The 21136-nt window shown below is 39.0% G+C and overlaps 1 protein-coding gene across 3 annotated transcripts; it reads left to right on the top strand.

The window, feature by feature from the left end:
* The first annotated feature begins 40 nt into the window (after positions 1-40).
* Positions 41-17814, top strand: RIBC2 (RIB43A domain with coiled-coils 2). 3 transcript variants are annotated; one of them, XM_061358933.1, is made up of 7 exons: positions 41-173; positions 3913-4036; positions 5476-5820; positions 6489-6607; positions 14832-15059; positions 16593-16759; positions 17666-17814. In XM_061358933.1, exons 3-7 carry the CDS (start codon positions 5484-5486, stop codon positions 17745-17747), a joined length of 933 nt encoding a protein of 310 aa, XP_061214917.1. In that variant the 5' UTR covers positions 41-173; positions 3913-4036; positions 5476-5483; the 3' UTR covers positions 17748-17814. The 3 variants fall into 3 exon arrangements, with proteins under 3 accessions (XP_061214917.1, XP_061214898.1, XP_061214908.1); XM_061358914.1 differs by having other exon boundaries at positions 47-173; positions 3913-3994; XM_061358924.1 differs by lacking the exon at positions 3913-4036 and having other exon boundaries at positions 47-173.
* Positions 17815-21136: the final 3322 nt, after the last annotated feature.

Here is a 21136-nt window from a genome sequence, read left to right as displayed (position 1 = left end):
CTCCCGGCCGCGCTTCGCTCCTGGCCGTGTGGGGAGACGTGCGCTCTCTCGGCGCCATGAGCAAGCTGGTGCTGCAGCAAGAACAGCAGGAGGCCGCGGCCCTAGAGCGGCGGCGGCAGCTGGAGCTGCAGCGGCGGAGCCGCATCTTCAACGCTCGAGTCCGGACCATAGGGGTGAGGGGGCCGCGCCGACCGTGGCACCGCGGGGAGGGATGGTACTGAGGAGAGCGGTCTAAGGCGGGCGTAAACCCTAGGGCAAGAGAAAGAAGGAGGTAGCGAGGGAGTGGGGGCCCCGCTCCGGCCCAGGGCAGAGAGTGGTCGCCCCAACAGGTGGCGGGGGCGCGCGCCACCTCAGCGCCTCAGGCGAGTCCCCGAGCACGCGTGGTTGAGAGACAGGGAGGAAAACAGGGAGCAAACGCCTCTTTGCGACTTTTAGAGGGCTGAGGCTCTTGTAAAAAGTCGCTAGTGAAAGCTAGTTGTCGTCTAGGTATCGTTGGCAGTTATTTGTGGCAGCTGTCGCTGTGTATGAGAGTGCCTGTCAATGTCTGAAAGGCGGACCTGGATGAAGGGCTAAAGTGTACCCTCAGCAAGTCTGCTGATCATACAAAGCCGGGGGAAGTGGCTGACACACCTGAAGTCTGTGCTGCCATTTAGCGGGACCTTGACAGGCTGGAGAACTGGGCGGAGAGAAACCTAAAGAGGTTCAACAAGGGCAGGTGTAGGGTGCTGCACCTGGGGAGGAAGAACCCCAAGAACGACTACAGGTTGGGGGCTGACCTACTGGAGAGCAGTTCAGTTGAGAAGGACCTGGGAGTATTGGTGGATGGTGATAAATTGACTATAAGCCAGCAGTGTGCCTGTGCAGCCAAGAGGGACAATAGTCCCTAGGGTGCACTGGGAGGAGTGTGGCAGTAGGTTGAGGGAGCTGATCCTTCCCCTCTACTTGATCCTGGTGATGCCACATCTGGAGTGCTGTGCCCAGTGCTGGGCTCTTCGGAACATGAAAGACCAGGAGGTACTGAGGAGGGTCCAGTGGAGGACCACAAGGATGATCAGGGGTCTGGAGCATCTCTTATGAGGAGAGATTGTGGAAGCTGCGCCTGTTTAGTCTAGAGAAGAGCAGACTAGGAGGGGATCTCATTAGTGCAGATCAATATCTCAAAGATGGGTGCCAGACTCTCTTCAGTGATGCCGAGCGACAGGATGAGGAACAATGGCCATAAACTAAACCACCAGAAGTTTCTCCTCAACATGAAGAAGAACTTTATGTTGAGGGTAGCAGAGCACTGGAACAGGCTGCCCAGGAGGGTTGTCTTCCTCTCTGGAGACATTCAGAACCCTCCTGGATACATTCGTGTGTAACCTGCTCTAGGTGACCCTGCCTTGACAGAGGTGTTGGACTAGATGCTCTCCAGAGATCCTTTCCAACCCTGGTTCTGTGGTTCTGTCTATAGAATTAAGTAGCATAGAACCAAATGTAGAACTGGTGAAAATTAATCTGTTAACTTCTTTGGACTGGTAGAATTGCAGCAGATGTCATTTTGATCCATCTTGTCTCAGGTATGGAAATGTGTCTCAAGTCAGTGGAAAGATATCTTCACTTTATCTCTGACAGCGCCTTGGATTTCTACTTGTCATGCTTGTGCTAGCATCATTGTAGTTTCAGAGCAATATAGCAGTTACCAGTTAACGAACAGGACACGGCCACCTGGTACAGCACCCTGATACACATATATAAGCAATAAATGGAAGGAGCTAATAACCTTTTTTTAAGTAATGTGAGATGAGTATAGCAAGATAGTTCAAATTTTATCATCAGGAAACACATTTCTGGTATTTCTGTTTTTTCTAGAGCTTTAAAAACTAAATGTAAACCATAAACTCTTAGCTAATGGAATAGCTGAGAATGAAATAGCGTATCTTAGTGTATTGAGCAATACTGAAGTACACCATCTGAATACTTACCTAAAGGTTTTCACAGAACTAAGATATCAGACAGGTTTTGATAGATATGTTTACATGACACAAAGATCTGAAATCAAGAAGAGCCCATTAGAAAAATTTAGTAAATATTTTTATTAACATCATTTGATGTACCTTATTCATTGGCTGAAAAATGACTGCTGACAGAAGAGCTTATACTTGTGCTTTGAAGTTGGGCCAAGTCCAAAGTATGAAAAGTCAACAAGTTTATCTGGAGATATGTTAATATTTCCAGTGTGGTTTTAGCTTCTTTGCTTTCTCTTTCTCACAAGTTTAACTGAGTGACTGTCTCTGACAGAATTAAAAAATCAAAACGATAGTTGACTTACACACCACAAATCCGTAAGCGAGGATTGAGTAGTTTAAAAGCATGAGATGATATACTGACTGGAAAAGAGAATGGGAACCAGGATAGTAGTGTTTTTTTCCTTGGTTATTGCTAGTTTTATTATTACCTTGACCTCTGTATCTGTTTCCTCATCTGATTAAAAGTAAGGTGCCATGCTCTTCACTTCCAGATTTAATAATTTATCCCCAAAGAGTTCAGATGAGTAGTCCAAGTGAAAATTTATTTTCCGTTTATAGATGAACTATTATACATAAAGTACTCTAGAAATTAGCTGCCTCAATCTGTTTGTAGTAAGGCATTATTTATTTTAATGTTTAAAAGTTAAACCTGCAGATTTATGTGACTAGGGATGGTTGGTTTAGGATTGTGTTCTTGCTAAGTGAAAGCTGTTCAAATGGGAGAGAGCTGACAGCATAGCTAAACTTGCCCAAAGAAGTGAATACATTGACTTCCTGCACATTGCCAGAAACTACTAATGAAGTCATATTGAATTTCTCTTCACAGTGTTTCCTATAGTTATACTGAAAGCTTAGTTTCTGAAAGTAGGCCTCTAAATGAGTTGATACTTAATACCTACTACACCATTGGTTTTGGACAATGATACTCTGTAGAATTCTTTTCCTAATTGGTATCATCAGTAGTCCTTTACAGCATTAACAATGTGCATTTTCAGCCATAATCTGGTTAGGCCTTACTGTCTTGATCTGAACAGTTTTAGGCAAAGACTATAAAAATAGTTTACCAGATTCTTGGAGAATTGTCATTGTTTGTTGACAAAAGGTAACGTGAGCAGCTTAAAAAAAAAAAAAAAAAAAAAAGAAGAAATAAAATCCAGGTTTCTGCTTATTAATTTACCACCTTTGTCAACAAATACAGAACCTGGTTCTTTTGCCTAAAATGTAGATGGCTGCTACCCTTTGATGATATGATTAAGGGTGTTATGCTTTGTTCCAGGTACAGCTCTCCAGGGATGTGAATATTCCGTACCCTACCTATTGGGTCATTGTAGATGCCTGCATGTATCTGAAATGGCACCCAGTGTTGTGTTTTGGCAACTACGGGAAACTACATGGCAACTCTATCAAATTAGAAAATTTCTTTTTCGTTCCCCATTATTTTTCCAACGTGCTTTTAGTGAACCACCTATATTTTTTTCAAATCCGAACTATTATACCTTCCTGTCATCTTGACTGTCAAAATGCTTACCCACTTTATAATCAAAAGCAGAACAACAAGAAAAAGTAAAAATGCCAGTTAAAAGGGGTAAAACGTATTCTCTGTAATGCAGCATAAAATGTTTATAGATCTATATATCATGTAAATATGGTATTTAATTCTCATTTGGTGCAAGAATATGCCTGTCATTATTAAAGTGAAGCAAGCAAACAGGACTATTACTTTTTCCATGCTTTCTTTTTATGTCACTCACATTAAATAGTGATGTGTATATGCTGCGTTGGTAGTGCCTTTGTATCTATCTTGTGCAACTGTGAATCAGTGTAGCTTGACAGTGCCTGTAATTGTTCAATCCTAGTATCTCCTTCAGAGCTGCTTTTTTTTTTTTTTTTTTCATTTTAATAGGTTGATAAAGATGCACTGGATACCCAGGTTAAGGAGAGGAAAATTCAAGAAGCAGCTGAAAAAGCACGAAATGAAGAACTTGGTATATTCATAGATACAGTGATATTTCTGTGAATTGATAAATGTAATATAACATCTGTTTCCTGCTTGCTTTTTGCCTTCATGTATTTCCAGCTGCCATATTTATTTCCAAATGGAGCCTCTCTCCTTGAATCTTGCTATATCAATCAAGATACATATATATATATAGATAGATATACATATATATATATAAAGGCAAATTTGTGGGCTTTTCTCTAAATTCAGACATACAAAGGGAATTCTATAATATATAGTCCTATTTAAGTTCACATATTTGTATTGGTAAATCATGTGTTTTCCTCAGTATCTTGAAATTTATATCGAGATGGTTAAACTGGTATACGTTTCCTCATAGGCTGGAATTTTCAGTGTTTTCTTTTAAAACACTAGTGATTGTCAAATAGCATTGTTTAGAGACCTGAAGGTATGGGAGGATTAAAAAAAACGACTTATTACTGTTCTCAGAATAGTAGTGGCAAACTTGTTTGATTGCTTTCTTGTAAAGAAAGTCTGTGTTCTGTCTGGCCATTCTTCAGTAGAATATACAGACTCTATAGAATTCTCTATAGATTATTCTTACTAGAAGTCATGTACAACAAGGTTGTACGCAGGCTTTGCTAAGTCAGAACACACAGATATGCAAATATTTCATATGTGTCCCCTGACCTCAAAACCCTTTGGAGCCCTCTGTGTTTGGAATGCTTTCCTGGGATATCATGTGAAAAGGTCCCACAGACTGAGGTCTCTGTGGGTTCCAAGAAGAGCTAGAATGGAGCTGCCAATTTCCATCCTGTACTTCAAGGGCTGCTTGTGATTTTCCTGGCAGAATACCTGTCAGACAGACTCCCAGGAAACTGCCAGAAGCAATGTGTAGTCTGTCAACAGCGGAAATGATCTTTTCTTGTGAATTATATTTAAATGGCTAAAATGGCTAGTGTGAGGTGGGGGATGTTTTTCTTTCAAACTGAATTATGTTGGTTAAATGAGCAAGAGCTATTAAGCTGTTCAGAAACTGTTAGTGCCTGCTAATTATTTTAGTGCTATGTTAGAAAAATGATTTGAACTATGAAATAACTATCTGTATTCCTTTTATTTGGAGCCCAAAAATATTATCTCAGTTATGACCATAAACTTAAATAAATGGGAAGAATTACTATACAGTCCATTTCACGAGTTACTACAAGTTTTATTCAAATGAAGCCCCACAGTTCTAGAAGTACTTACTGTTGTCTTTGCTTCACAAGCATATATTTCATTGTAGCATTAATAAAAGAATTGATACCTAAAAAACTGAAAGTATGTTAAAAGTAGATGTTACTAGCATTAGAGTGTTTGCTGGGCTGGTACTCATAGATGAAGTACTCCTTCTTAAGGTATAAGTTTGAAGACTTAGATACTATTTATTCCTCTTCAAAATTTTATTTTCCATTTTACATGTACACTTCTAAGAGTTGTATTTTTATTGTGTTTGTTTTTCTCTAGCTAATGAAATGAAGCAGAATTACAAGATCATGTGTATGTTAGAAGAACGACATAAAAATGATATCAGAAACATAAATAAGGCTGTCAGTGAGTTTCAGAAGAATTTGCAGAAGCCAGAAATGAGGCGTGAATTTGACCTGAATGATCCGCAAGCCCTAAAGAAGGACAGACCTGCTCGAGTTTCAGATGATGATCCTCGATGTACTGTATCTGGCTTGCAGAAGTTTTTGGGTGAAGATTTAAACTATGATCAGAGGATGAAATTTCAAAAGGAGCAGTTAAGAGAGTGGTCTCTTCAGCAACAGAAAGACTTAAAGAATGCATTAGCTGATCAAAAATTTGCAGGTAACAAAGGAAGATAATGACGTTTTAATCTTCTTTTTCTGAAATTCTGATGTATCTGACAAAAATATGGTATAGCGCATTGTGTCAGTCTGACATAGCAGTATTTTAATGTATTCAGTATTTAACTTTTAGAAATCCTGCAGCAGTTTTTACTTCACAAGCTGTAATGCATTCAGTTATCTCACTTAAGAAATCTATATTTAATAACGTGATTGTAATATTACCTGCGTTTCATTTCTGTTTCATGCCTCAAATGATGTATTGGAGCATGCTGAAAAATCATCTATATTTTGCATGCCAGATGGCATGTTTACTTCATCAGGCCAGATTGTTCAGTTTTTACTGTTCTATAGCAGACCAAATAATACCGTATTTTCTTTTCTTGCTTGTCATGAAACATTTTTTTCTGCAGTACTTACCATACTTTTTCATTTTAACTTCTGTACTGTTAAGACAAGATAATGATTTAATGAGTCATCTAAATAATGATTTAATGAGTCATCTGAAATTCCAAGATGGAAAGCTTTGGTGGTGGGATTTGGAAATCCTATGTAATTCAGCCTACAATGCCTGGAACTCCCCTGTCTGTCGCCCCCTCTCTCTTGTCTTACTTCTCTATCACATTATGTCCAAGAATATTGACTAAATTTAATTCTAATCTAATTTAGATGATCTTCATGACAAATACAGGATTGCACTTGACCAAAAGACTATGAAGCAACAACAAAAAGAAGAAGAAAAGAGGCGTGCTGTTTGTGCAGCTACTAAAGATTTCAACAGAAACCAGGTAAATTAGTTTTGGGTTTATTGGTTTGTTTTGTTGGGGTTTTTTTAAGTGGAAACAGAAGTAAACTAAGATGTGCAAGAGTACAATGAGTAATAGTGTTTTCACAGAGGTTCTTAGCAGCTAACTACCAAGGTTTTTCCAGTAACTGGAAGATAGATTCTATTTGCTTTGTCCCCTCCAAGGATCTAGCTATTGTCTGTCTACTTACCCTCTGTCAAAATTCTATCTCCAATTTCTCAGCTTGCTGACTAGAAGGCAGCAATAACTCCCCAATCTTTCAGGGACTTCCAGTCTGTAAACTCAGCAAAAGAGCAGAAGCCTCCCAACATTCCTTCTCGTTTTGTATCAGTTGTCAGATCATCTTAGCTGTGTCTGCCTGCTTTTCTTTCTGCTTGGAACCATTGCTACCAGTAGGGGTTTTTGTCTTTATTGAAGTTAATTCCCCTCACCCACTGTTTTTGGCACTTTGACTTCTTCCTTGGTATTTGTGCACATCTCTTGCTTGTTTACCAAGCATGTTTTGGAACCTGTTGAAACAGGACATGAACCTTTATCTGTCTTAGTACCATTACCTGTCATGCCTCAGTTCTTTACCTTACTGCAAAGATTTATTTTTTTTTATGTGTAGCTTATACACACAGCTCAAAGGACTACATGGAGGCTATTACTTTGGTTAAACTGTATTTGGTGTGACTTAGCTTTAAATTTATTTGGTCATGTCAAAATAAGCCATATTAAAATTACCCACTTCAACTACAGTATCTTTTTGTTTAAGTATATAAGCATGCAAGTGTGTAAGCGTTGCTTGAGCCTTTCGGGGAACATTTGCCATATGGTAACTGGAAAGGCTTTTGCTGCTTGAAGTCATGGCTACTGAACAGTATTTTATATGAATAGCCTCAAAAGTACCCTAAGTGGCTGGTACATTTAGGGTAGCAGTAGTATCCCAAATAAATTGATTCCATGGAAAAATTCCGTGTGATATGGTTTGGGGATAGGGTGGTAGGTTTGTGTGTGGTATGTGTTTTAATGTAGGGACGTATACATTCTACACAACCGGTGTGCATTTTAAATATATTCAAAAGTCTTGGTCTGTTTTTTTTCTAGTATAAGAGCGTGATAGTGGAGGTAAGGGCAACAGTCTCCTGTTAGTTCTTATCGAAACATGAAAACCAGAGGTTTCAGGTTGCCAGGCCTTTCAGTGATGTTGACTTTAAGAGAAAGCTATGTTATGAAGGGATTTTCTATGCGTCTTTTTCCCATGACAGGAAACTAAGGCATTCAGCCCAAGGTTGCACTTCCCAGGATAAATCTCTGTATCTGACCTCAAATGTATCGAATGGGAGTCTTCAGCAGTTTCAGCATTCTGAGCAGCCAGTTTGAAGACCTTAACCTCTTGAGAGTGCAGTCTCAGACTGCATTTTGCTCTACACATATCTGCTTTAGCTGTTGGTGGCTGCCAAGAGAGGAACTCCTTTTTCCTGTTCACTGAGTTTCATCCATTTTTTTTCTTCTCTGTCTCTTCCAGTTGATCTAATGATTATGAAGTTTCAGGATGTGTTGGATCATTTCTCAAATCCAAAAGGAAATTAACTGGTCTAGAATGTGTGACTGCTAGATCTGTGAGGTGTGAATGCACAGTCTGAGGTGCCAGTAAAGGAGGGGAGAAAGTAACACTACCCTTTCTAAGGCAATCTTCAGTTATTGTAATTTGGATAAAGTCTAGTATGGGAGTGCATCTTCAGAGAGGAAGAAATTTGCTAGAATTTGGCTTTGGATCAGCCACTGTCTCCGTGGCCATCCTCTGTAGACCTTACAGTTGCCAGTATCTTTAGGGGATGTAAAGAATGAAATATTAAAAAAAAAAGTAAACCCCCACAACACAACAAACCCAAACAAACAACCAAAAGAAAAAAAGGCAAAACAAAACATAAAACCCAGCCAGTGATGTACACCAGGAGAAACATGTTTTAGCCAATCTGCTAGTCAGTTAGTGAAAAATCCCAGCAGATGGGTGAAGGTACCTCAGTTCTTCACAGCCTGCTTCAGTACAAGATTTGATGTTGCTGCCCCTTGTGACAGTGGTTCAGCTTCCATACATAATACCACTGCCAGTGACTTTATTGCTAAGAAGTTTATCTTAATGGTTCTTTTTTGTTCTTCTTGAATTAATTAGTAGGACAATTAATTGATATGTTTAGTGCCATATTTCACAGTAGTGAAGGATCCTGTACTGTGAACATTTTAAATGTGTGTGGTTTCTAGAAAATTAATGTTATCCTTCCTCTGAGGGTTTCTGTCATCTAAGTATGTATTAACCAGGACACCAATAATGCTTTTGTCCTTGGTATAAGAGAAGACCTCTACTAGCTTAAGCTGTCAGTTATCCCTGCTGAAGTTATTCATAAGAAGTAGTAATCATTTTAATTTGGGAAGCCAGGTAACACAAATGAAGACTATGTGAAGTCCTGACTAGAACATGTATTTTTCACTGCCTTTGATGTGATTCCGTAGCAGAATCTTATCATTGCAGAAAGGGTTTCTCCAGAAAGGATAGTAACACTTGGAAGTGCCCAGTTTAGCAGTACAGTGATAGATGCACTGATCGTGTTGTTGAAATCAGAGTCATTTTGCTTTATATAGCACAGGATTTGAATCCTTTCCAAGACACTTTGTAGATAATGCTAAGAAAATGAGAGGATATTATTACAGAGGATCTCTAACTTAATGACATCATATTTATAGACTTGTTAACAGTCTTATAGACCATATGTCCTTAGAATTTATTCCTGTGCATACCACAATAGCTTAATAGTTTTATGATAATGTTGTTACAGACATTTGATGGCATTATTGTGGTTCCATATATACTCAACATTACGCTGTTACTAACACATTCAGGGCCAGCAGCCACTTCAGGGAAACATTTGTTTTGTTTTGTTTTTTCAGGGTTTGAGTAAATTATGTACTTGCATTAACTCTAGAGCATTTTTTTTCAGTTGAAATTAAATATTTGAATGCCTAAACACAGAATAAGAATGGGAACTTTTTGTCATTCTTTGAAGTGTGGTGTGCAAGTATCTTTTATCACTTTTATCCTATTCTTCATAGTCACTGTCTAGAATCATCATTATTTCAATTTTTATCACATTTTCAGGCAAGAGGGAACATAGTGCACATACTGATTTTTAACAGAGCTTGCTAAGCGAAATTCCTAGGTTGAATGTGCTGGATGTGCAATTCGCTGCTATAAGTATCTCATGTAATATGTCTACGTCATGTATAGTATGTCATGTCTATGTATAGTAAATACAAACGAATTGTATTTACTACACATATTAATAATACTCTTTCACAAGTTCCTAAGATCCTGGAGAGGTTACTCTGGTCATCTATGAGCTTTGTGCTTCTCCTTTCTGGAGACATTCAAAATGCGCCTGGATACCTTCCTGTGTAAACTGCTCTACGTAGCCCTGCATTGGCAGGGGCTTGGACTGGATGGTCTCCCAGGGTCCCTTCCAACCCTAGTGATTCTGTGAAAAGCACTTCAGAAGCTGTGTATTCCTTTAGGCCTGTGTTGCCAGCAGTTAGTTCCTCACACAATTGAGACTGAGGTTGGGCAGAGAAGAGATTCGGAGCAGCCCTGCAGAGAAGGACTTGGGGGTTCTGGTCAATGAGAAAATGAACATGAGCCAGCAGTGTGCACTTGTAGCCCACAGAGCCAACCATATCCTGGGCTGCATCAAAAGGATCGTGATCAGCAGGTCCAAGGAGGTGATCCTGCCCCTTTACTCTGCCCTCGTGAGACCTCACCTGGAGTATTGTGTGCAGTTCTGGTGTCCTCAACATAAAAAGGACATGGAACTGTTGGAACAAGTCCAGAGGAGGGCCATGAGGATGATCAGGGACTGGAGCACCTCCCATATGAAGATAGGCTGAGAAAGTTGGGGCTGTTCAGCCTGGAGAAGAGAAGGCTGTGTGGAGATCTCATAGCAGCCTTCCAGTATCTGAAGGGGGCCTAAAAGGATGTTGGGCAGGGAATCTTCAGTAGGAACTGTAGTGACAGGACAAGGGCTAACAGGTTAAAACTTAAACAGCGGGAGTTTAAATTGGATATAAGGAAGAAGTTCTTTACTGTGAGGGTGCTGAGGCACTGGAATAGGTTGCCCAGGGAAGCTGTGAATGCTCCATCCCTGGTGGTGTTCAAGGCCAGGTTGGAAGGAGCCTTTGGTGACATGATTTAGTTTGAGGTGTCCCTGCCCATGGCAGGGGGATTAGAGCTAGATGATCTTACGGTCCTTTCCAACCCTAACTATTTTATGATTCTAATATTTGGTGGTGTTATAAGCATGTGAATTCATGTCCTCTTAATTCTTCTATGTGCATTTCTTTTTTTACTTTGTGACGTGAATCAACAGCAAAAGGAAGCGTTTAGTAGTAGGGAAGATGTATAATGTTGTATCATAAATTAAAATAAATAAAGGAGTGTTTATTTGTGCATCTATTTGGTTTTGTTTTGTTTTCTTTCCATGCTACGCCAATGAATTATATTTTATTAGGGATTTCACTTGATAAGTGAAATCTGATGCATTTTCTGAGTTTAAAATCTTTTGTTTGTGGTGTCATGGCTATGTGTAGAGCTGAGATTTTCCTCCAGTAAGATTCCCAGGCAGTTCAGAAATTTTAGTCTTTTCCTCTTACTGGGAAGGTTAGGGTTACAATGTCTAAATGCTTTTTTTTTTTTGTTTATCTATTGCTAGATCAAAGTGCAGTGACAAAATGATCTAAATAAAAATTTTACATTTTAAGTTTTAGGGTCAGTAATTCCATAAGGTACATCCAGAATTACTTTAAGTGTGATTTACTCTGGAGTGTTTTCAGAACTAAAAATAATTGCTTGATTCATAGTATTAATAAGCTACAAGTACATACCCATATATTATGGTTCCATGTTCCCAAAATATTGGATGATTGAAAATCTTTGAGGGTTTTGTTTTTTTCTTGGAAGCTGTAATGTTGTAGTTCCTCTCAAGTTATTATCGACTCTTCTGGAGGAAAAAACCCAACTTCAGGGAAACACATTTTGGTTTAAAAGTATAGCTTTAGAGTTCTGGTAAAAAAATGTACTTACTGACTTCAGTGAGACAAAAACATGGCCTTTAGTTTCCAAGGTATTATTCCATGTTCTGATGGCAGAGCCAGTAATTACTAGATCTGAAGTTGATGCTTTGCCACTTTAAATTTTATTTGCTTGTTTTTCCACTTGTCTAAAAGTAGAAATTTTATTTTCCTGCTCCAAAGTGTATGTTCCTATTAGATGGCTGTTAAGTGTTTTTAAGTATGAGGTTTTCTGCATCATCGAAGTTGCAGTTGTGGCTTAGGTAATATATACTTCTAAAAATAATAAATATATCTTTTATTAGTTTCTTTGTGCGTCAAATACTTTTGTTATTTTAATGAAAACCACAAGGCTGATTTCAGCCACTGAATTTATTAATCTAGGATACAGTTCTCAGTGTTATTTGTTATTTCTTCTTCTGTACGGTCCCTGGCAGGTTGTTGTGCATGTTGGCATGGAACAAATAGAAGTCACACTTTGAATCTTCAGGCTTGATGCCTGGGACAGCTCCTGTCATCCAAACTCAAAGTCTGTAAATATAAATGTAGAGAGAAAGCCAGGTCAGCAGTCTCCTCTGGTGGCACAGATCACTGTGCTTGCTGAGGATTCTACTCCATAATGTTTATCTCTTCTAGTTACTCTGCCTACTAATTTTCAACTTCACCTATGTGCCACAGAATGCTATTTTTACCTACTGTGACTTCTTGATGCCTAAGCCTTAAATTTTCATTTGTCCTCATCAGCTTCCTAAGTGTGTGTGCCAAACAGTGAACTACTAATTGGCAAGAAAAGTGGACTGCTGTTGTATTTAACTCATACAGTGAATATTCTCAAGCCAGTTACTATTTTTTTTTTTTTAACAGAGCTTGAGATAATCTTGGGCAAACTTGGAGAGATAGGTAGTCACTGATCTGTTGCAGTCAAGGTAAATGTATAAAGCTACATATGTGAGACACAGGTCTGGTAACCTGTGCTTTCTGAGCCCTGGCAAAGAGGGGATTACCTGTCTGCTGTCCAGATGGAAGCCAGCACCATAAATTTTTCCAGATGGTTTAGTTCATGCATTACAGAAGAATGAGACATGATTAGAAATGGATGATGCATATATATTGTCACTGTACTTCAAATTAGTTTACTTAGTCTAATTCTTCTTTGGAAGGTAATTTAAAGTAAAATCACCATTATTTGGTTTCTGAAGTTTTGCCAAGGGGAAAACTTCCTCTGAATAGGAGGCTATGAACTCATAGTGGTCATTAGGGACAGTGCTTTCCATAGGAAGTGCATATTGTGATTTCTGGTACTACAGATCATCATTCAAGTTTGCATTTTGTATCAGCAAAGAGAACAGATTGAAGGCTGCCTCTTCAGGCTTAACATAGGCATCACTTTTCTGTTTGGCTGTTGTGAGTGCTTAACCATACTCTTCACATAGATTTAATATCTAATATAGAATCATAGAATAGTTAGGGTGGGAAAGGACCTTAAGATCATATAGTTCCAACCCCCCTGCCATGGTCAGGGACACCGCCAGGGATGGAGCATTCACAGCTTCCCTGAGCAGCCCATTCCAGTGCCTCAGCACCCTCACAGTAAAGAACTTCTTCCTTATATCCAATCTAAACTCCCGCTGTTTAAATTTTAACCTGTTAGCCCTTGTCCTGTCACTACAGTTCCTACCGAAGATTCCCTGCCCAGCATCCTTTTAGGCCCCCTTCAGATACTGGAAGGCTGCTATGATGTCTCCATGCAGCCTTCTCTTCTCCAGGCTGAACAGCCCCAACCTTCTCAGCCGATCTTCATATGGGAGGTGCTCCAGTCCCCAGTCATCCTCGTGGCCCTGCTCTGGACTTGTTCCAACAGTTCCATGTCCTTTTTATGTTGAGGACACCAGAACTGCACACAATACTCCAAGTGAGGTCTCACGAGAGCAGAGTAGAGGGGCAGGATCACCTCCTTGGACCTGCTGGTCACACTCCTTTTGATGCAGCCCAGGATACAGTTGCCTCTGTGGGCTGTGAGCGCATGCTGCCATCTCATGTTAAGTTTCTTATCAACCAACACCCCCAAGTCATTCTCCGCAGGGCTGCTTTGAATCTCTTCTCTGCCCAACCTGTAGATGTGCCTGGGATTGCTCTGACCCTGGTGTAGGACCTTGCACTTGGTGTGGTCGAACTTCTTAAGACTTGCATCAGCCCACCTTACAACTGTGTTGAGGTCCCTCGATGGCATTCCTTCCCTCCAGTGTATCAACTGAGGCATACAGCTTGGTGTCATCAGCAAACTTGCTGAGGGCACACTCAATCCCACTGTCCATGTCAGTGACAAAGATGTTAAACAAGACCGGTCCCAACACCGATCCCTGAGGGACACCACTAGTTACTGGTCTCCAGCTGGACGCTGAGCCATTGACCACAACTCTTTCCGTGTGGCTATCCAGCCAGTTCTTTATCCACTGAGTGGTCCATCCATCAAATTGATGTATCTCCAACTTAGAGACAAGGATGTCATGTGGGACAGTGTTGAACGTTTTGCACAAGTCCAAGTAGATGACATCAACTACTCTACTCGCGTCCATCAGTTCCTTAGCCCCATTCTAGAAGGCCGCCAAACTGGTCAGGCAGGATTTCCCCTTGCTGAAGCCATGCTGGCTGTCACCAAGCACCTTGTTGTTTTTCATGTGCCTTAGCATGCTTTCCAGGGGAATCTGCTCTAAGATTTTGCCAGGCACAGAGGTGAGACTCTCAACGCCACTGATTCAAATTTGTGAACTTTTATCATAAATTTCTTCCATATTGTGTCTGGCCTCCATATATCCAAACTGGTATTTGCTTGTCGATAAATGTGAAATTATTTTTTATTAATCCTGTCTTTTCTTAAAAACCAAAATTATTTCTCCCCAAATTACTTGCTATATGTGATATGACAATACTGAAGAAATGTATGCCATTAGATTTTTTGATCCTAGCCAGTAGTACCATGATCACAGGGATGCTATTGACAACTGTATGCAAGTTGGAATGAAACTTGTTATGATGTGCTGACTTTGTTGATCCCTTTGTTTCCCTCTTGGAAGAACTCTTAGTTCTCTCCTTTCACTCACTTTAGGCTGCTGAACTAGCTGAGAAAAAGAAGTTGGAAAAGAATCAAAAAATGAAAGATGACATGAATGAAATTTCCAGCCTCCTTCAAGGAGATCTACTTTCTGAAAACCCTGACCAAGCAATCAGTTCCTTTGGTACACATCGTGTGATAACAGATCGATGGAAGGGAATGAATCGGGATCAACTGAGGGCAATCCGTGATACTCAACAGCAACAAGTTCTGGAGAAACTGGTATTTAAGCTTACTTGCAGATTCTGTATTCCTGGTTGTAATAATAAACAGTGTTTGTTGAAGAAAATATTATTGCTGGCCCTGTGTGTCCCATTGTAAGACTATTTTCCTTTGAGCTGAATTTTACCCAAATGAAACTGAATACAGTGTCTCTGAAGCAGCTGGGAAATGTCATGGAGCATCAGAAGTGGGCTGGAGCCCTGGAATTGTGCTGGGAGGAAGGTTGCTGTGTAGCCCAGAGTGAAGGGACCTGGGGGATCTTAGGACATGTTCTGTGATGTCTTAGCTGAGGAGAAAATTCTTACACAGCCCAAGACTAGGCTTCATGGTGCAGCTCAGGACTTGAGACTTCATGAGCTGTCTACAGGGAATGAGAAGGGTGGGTGGCTCCATAGGTGAAGAGCCACAAGCAGCGAGTGAAGGCAGGGCAGACCAGAACAGTGTTCTCATGCTCAGGGGAGCTCAAGCAAGACAAATAGAGCAGGTCCAATGATACTGCTCATGCACGTTTTAGTCTTAAAAGTTCATAAATGTGAAAGAATTTCTTTTTTACTGTCCCACACAACTGTGAGCCATGCTCTGGGATAGAATTACAATAGAAAAACTAAATATTGCCAAAAAATTGCTGCTCTAAAGGTGAATGGAAGCAGGCAGTCAAAATGAAGAAAGCTATTGTTCCTGTGCAGACATGAGCATACAGGCCTAGGTATTGTGAAGTAGGAAGCTACTGCTAGATAAGACATTGAGTGCAGAGGCTGGATTCATAACAGCTAGTATGTAGCTGTTGATTTTTGATTTCTTAATCCCTAAAGTGCCCTATGCTGCATTATGTCTTATCTAGTGCTGTAATTAAAGCTGAAGATAAGGGAGTTGTTTTCCTGGCTTTCCGGTGACCCTAAAGTAAGCCCATTCAAGTAGTTAAGCTGGCAGAAAATGAGCCCCTCCAAGAAAAGGGAGTTTTTTGCAGCCTGGTTTCTTGAATTAGTTCAGTATGATGTCAGACAAAGAAGTGAGGAAGTGATAGTGTAACGGGGGCAGAGGAAAGCAGTTTGGGTCTACTCATCTGGCGTCGGTGGCTCAGTTATTACACCACATTAGCTGTATTACAAGCCATACTGATGTCTACTAACTTCCGACCTCAAGAAGTTACAACTCTTGCTAATAAAAACTTTAAAAAACCCACAAGCCAACCTGTCTTGCTGCTCTGGGTTTTTTGAGAGATGTAATACGTTAGAGAGGAATATTGATTAACTTCTGCTAGGCAGCAGACCCTAATTTTCTTGTGCAGAGGCAGGAGTCTGTCTTGCTCCCTAGAAAAGGATGGCTTTCTCATCTGCAGTATCCTACTTCTGCCTAACGCATGAGCTCCCACCTAGTTTGGAAGTGCTTACTTTTTCTCCCTATTTCAAATGCTACCCCTAGTGTTCAGTAAAGGCAAGCAAGTTTGTAAGGAATTTACCAATCAGCCTTTATATATAGTTTCATCTTTGAACAAAGAGAAAACTAAACTTTTTTTTTTTTTCATTCCTGAAGAGACAAAACCAGGAAGAACGCCGAGTTGATGCTGAATGGGACAGACAAAGAATAAACACTGCAAAAGCACAGCTGATTTTAGAGCGGCATCTACAACGACAGAATCGGGAGCGGCGCCGAGCTTTAGATAACATGAATGCAGACATATCTCAGGAGCAGAAATCAAAGTAAGTACCAGAGGAGTTTTCTTCTTTTCAAATAAAATTCTTTACCATTAACACAGTACCTTGGCTTTCAAAGAGCTTTTTCACTTGTATTGATTGTAACTTTTTAAATACACTTGTTACAAGTTTATACTTGAAAGAAAAAAAAAAGAACAGTTCAGCTTAAGTGTGGTTTTCAGTACTGTTTAAATAATCTTCAAAGAGTAGCTTATGATTTTTACTGAATTACATAATTAATAATTGGAATTCTTAAAAGGGTTCTACTGACAACAGATGGTTTATGTAGATAGCAAAAATAGAGCATAAATACAGTTATCTATGTAGGAAATTATCAGGTGTAATACAGCACATATTTCTTAAATTTGCCTAAGTTTTCTGAAACAAAAAAGGGTGGGCATCAGTAGAACTGCCAGTTTTTGATAGCTTGGAACACAAATGGAGCTTTGCCATTTGTGTATAACAAAACTGTGTGATTCTTTAGCTAAGAGCTGGACATGTCTTGGTGGACAGGTCTTGTGTCTGCTGTAAGGGGAAAGGAGGAAGAAGGAAAAAAAAATCCAGGTGATTCAGTGTTCTCTGTTTTTTATTTTGTTTGGTTGGTTTTTTTTCCCATCATACATGCATACATGGGTTTTACAAAAGAATTTCCAGTATCCATTCATAATTGTGTTAATTTATTTTTTCACTGTGAAATTTTTCAAAGGTTGTTTTAGGATTGAAAGAAGTTTCCTATATTGAGATGTGGCATACATTTTGGAGGGAAAGACCTAGTTTATTGAATTCCATTATTCTGAATTTTATGAGCATTTATGAGTGTTTATGCATAACATTTTCAGGTTTTTCAGGTTACCTCTATATACAGTAACGAGAAAAAATTATTAACTGCATTTTTTTTTTATTCATTGCCAGGAACATTTATCTTAAAGAAGAAGAATATTCAAATTATCCAACAGACGAGTATTTCGCACAGTTTAATACAACTAGCCGATGACATTCTGGGTAAATCAACCTGAAATATAGAGAAGTATGTAGACATATTAAAATTGTTAATTGAGCAATCCCATGGTTTTTTATTTTTAACTGTTTCCTACCCTGTGCAAACAGTGCACTCAAACTAAAGGACAGTCTGCTAGGCCACATGTGTTCGAAGAAGAGGAAAACACTGTCATAATTTTTAAACTTGATTGTTTTTCTATCAAAGTGCTAGTAGTTCAGTAGTAGGTTGGTTGACTGTTGTGTCTCAGGCTTAACTGTGAGGTTTACATTATACATGCCTTTAGAAATCCATTTCTGTAAAGGAATCCCAATTTAAAAATACGATGCTACTTGATGCACTTGGGCAGAGGAGAACGCTGCCTGACATGGATCACAAGTGGTTCACACTTAGCAGATTCTATGGGAAGGAAGAAAGATGACCTAGGCAGAAAGTTTTGGGGTTGTTTGCTTGGGGGCTTTTTGTTTTGATTTTCTTTTTAGGCTTTGGTGGGTTTTTTTGGTTTTGGTTGGTTGGTTTTAAGTAAAAGAAAATCCAGCCAGACACAAAAGCAAGCAAAGAGAAAGAAATGGAGAAGTTGGTCAAAAATACTGCTTTTATTTCCTGAATATTAGGAGTAAGAAGAGAAGATTTTGACAATTACCCTGGTGTTATAGCAGGGGCACGACACAGAAATGGAATGTGGGTAATTGTAAGTAGGGAAAAGAATGAGGGAAAGTATTGCTGCATACACTGGCACTCATTAGAAATAACAGAGAGTATTTAAGGGCAGTGTGCCTCTGAAGGAAAGTGTAGGAAGAGTTTACAGATGTGATGGAAGGGGGTGGGCAGGAAAGGAATCAGGCATGCACTAAACAAAATCAAGGAGAAAAATCTCAGGTTGTGCACAGTAATTCAGGGAAAGAGTTTCCTTCCTAACTTCATGGTTACAGAATTTATTTAGCAATGGAAGAGGCAGTCAATGGTATTTGAAAAATGAGCAAATGAAGCCCATGGGAAGAAAATATGAAGAAGCAATGTAAGAAACTAACTGCACAAGAGAAATGGATGATGGAGATAACCAGAAAATGAAATTCAGAAAGGAAAGTGATGACGTACAGAGGACTGGAAAAAAGATTAGAAGACTTAGTGATCTAAAACAGAAAAAAGAGAGAGAGATGAGAGATTCAGCTAAACATCCAGAACCTCTAGGACTGTCAACCCTTCATAAAAATAGAGAGGCCATATATTAGAATAGATCTTAAAGTAAATCTGTGTAGCTTTCCAGAATCTGGGATATAAACTTGGGGTAAAAACATCCTGTTGACATTGGCATACAGTCTGCTGGCTTTTCTTTGCATCAGCCTAAGTGGTAACTGAATTCTGGTAAAACAGTTTGAAGATGACTATGCCAAGCTAAGTAGAAAAGGCATTTAAAAAAGCAGAGGCTGAGGTAAACTCTAATGAGTTATTCTCATCTTTGTGAAAATAATGAAGACTGTATGGTTCTCAAGATTATTAGGAGGATTTTGAGATGTTTGAAGGAAGAATTCCTTGAAAGGGGACTGTTTAAACAGGTCTGTTTACTTTCCTTGAAAGGGGGCTCTTTCAAAAGAGGTCTGCTTGCTCAGCTGAAATAGTGGCCCTGTGGGATCAGGCTGATAGGACTAATTACCATTTTGAACCAGGTGATAACAGCAGGAGTTTGGAAAAGACCATCGTTAATTCCTCTAAATGGAGAGGAGGAAGAAAATCAAGGAAAACATGAAAAGGGATAAAATGTGTCTTGGGACAAGATAATCTATAGCAAAAAGATATGTCCCAATTTTACTATATTAATACTACTGGAACTAATTGCAGTATAGATAGAAATAGGTAGAAAAGCAGCATTGCTGGAGAACAAGAACTGAAGAATGGGCTATTCAGAAAAGCTGGAAGATAAAGCTGAGAGAGGATCACACTTGCATTGTTAATGATGAGCCAGACTACAAAGAAGTAAGAAGGGATCGTATTCAAGAGATTCTCATGTGTTAGCATTTGGAGATCCATTTATTTGTCAGACTGGGATTCACACATGGCTGGATGTCTTTGCAGTATTAACAAATACTGTATTGAATTGGTAATCTCAGTTCAACTACAAGTTGGTTTGTATCTGCATTGAATATTTCAGGCTCTGATTTTTATTTTTTTTTTCAACAGAAAAACTAATAAATTGTTTAAAAATTCATGAAGTTGTCTTTGTCTGTCCACCTTTATACGAGTATGCGTTTACAGCTGTACAGTTTAACATACTGCTGGACCTAGTCAAATGACATTTTTATTCCTTCAGAAAGGACTGTATGATTAAAGCCTTTTTATATTTACCTTCTTGCTAGCATAAAAACTTTTTCTGTGAATTTACAAAAATGATAGATTTCTCAGTTGAACTATGAATAGGCCTTAGATAGAAATTCAAGTAAGGAGACTCTGCCAATTCAATAATTGGGTAGGATCAGCCATCACTAAATTCCGTGGAAAACTTTTAGCATAATCCGTCATACTTGCAAGAACAACCATGCTACATTCTACTTGTTTTAGAATGTAAAACCTGAAATCTATTTTGAATGTTAACAAAAAAACACAGTCAAGTTGTAGAAAACATGCCTAAAGTAAAGTGAAAAAGGTCAGATTGTTGTTGATATTTTATGCCAACTTGTTCTGTTTTGCATGGAAACAATTCATATTTTCAGTAGATGTATCTCAACATAGTAGGTGATAACAACGGGGTGCAGGAACTTCTCAAAGCTATTTGGTTCTATAACAATAAGGATGTGGACTGGCATTTTCAGCTTTTGAAATGTCACACTTAACTGATGAATACTGAAATAAGTAGACACGATGTATCAGAGAAGCATTAACAGATAGTAGGGGCTGTTTGAAAATGTTTGTTGGCTTCCATTACTGAGGTATCTTTTTTTTTTTGGTATCTGTTACGTAATCACAAATTTAATTTACAAGTCAACATGGCAAATTACTCATAGACAAAAGGACACATAGATGTTAAAACTGGAAAAAAATAGTTTCTAAATTGGGAAAAAAATCAGTTTCTGAAATAATAAACTGCATGTTACTAAGTTTTCCTAATTTTCCTGCTGCAAAGACGAAATAAATTTTATTTACAGCTATTAGTGAAATATTACTAGTATTTTCTTCTTATCTAATGTTACTTCAGTAATGCTAATAAACAAAAGGAAAAGTATTTAGTGAAGGAATGTTCATTCCCAGCCCTGTAATATAACAAAACTGTACTTTGCATTCTTGAAGCAAGAAAATAATATGTATGAATTAGGAAAAAATCTACTATTCAGTCTGTTCCAGTAAATTGTATGTGTGGTTTCTGTCATACAGTGTTGCAGTTATTAATGGAG

This window comes from Neopsephotus bourkii, unplaced genomic scaffold (genome assembly GCF_033783945.1).
Source record: "Neopsephotus bourkii isolate Nb327-2 ecotype Australia unplaced genomic scaffold, CSIRO-AGI_Nbou_v1 NB_107, whole genome shotgun sequence".
NCBI classification, from domain to species: Eukaryota; Metazoa; Chordata; class Aves; order Psittaciformes; family Psittacidae; genus Neopsephotus; species Neopsephotus bourkii.
The sequence above is the reverse complement of the archived record's forward strand: the minus strand, read 5'-3'. Positions and strand labels throughout refer to the sequence as shown.

Bases quoted from the DNA above. Each gene is read 5' to 3' on its own strand.
- RIBC2 (XM_061358914.1), top strand. From the start codon at position 57: ATGAGCAAGCTGGTGCTGCAGCAAGAACAGCAGGAGGCCGCGGCCCTA. The intron at 6,608-14,831 runs GTAAATTAGTTT...CACTCACTTTAG, and splicing joins AAGATTTCAACAGAAACCAG to GCTGCTGAACTAGCTGAGAA. The intron at 15,060-16,592 runs GTATTTAAGCTT...TCATTCCTGAAG, and splicing joins AACAAGTTCTGGAGAAACTG to AGACAAAACCAGGAAGAACG.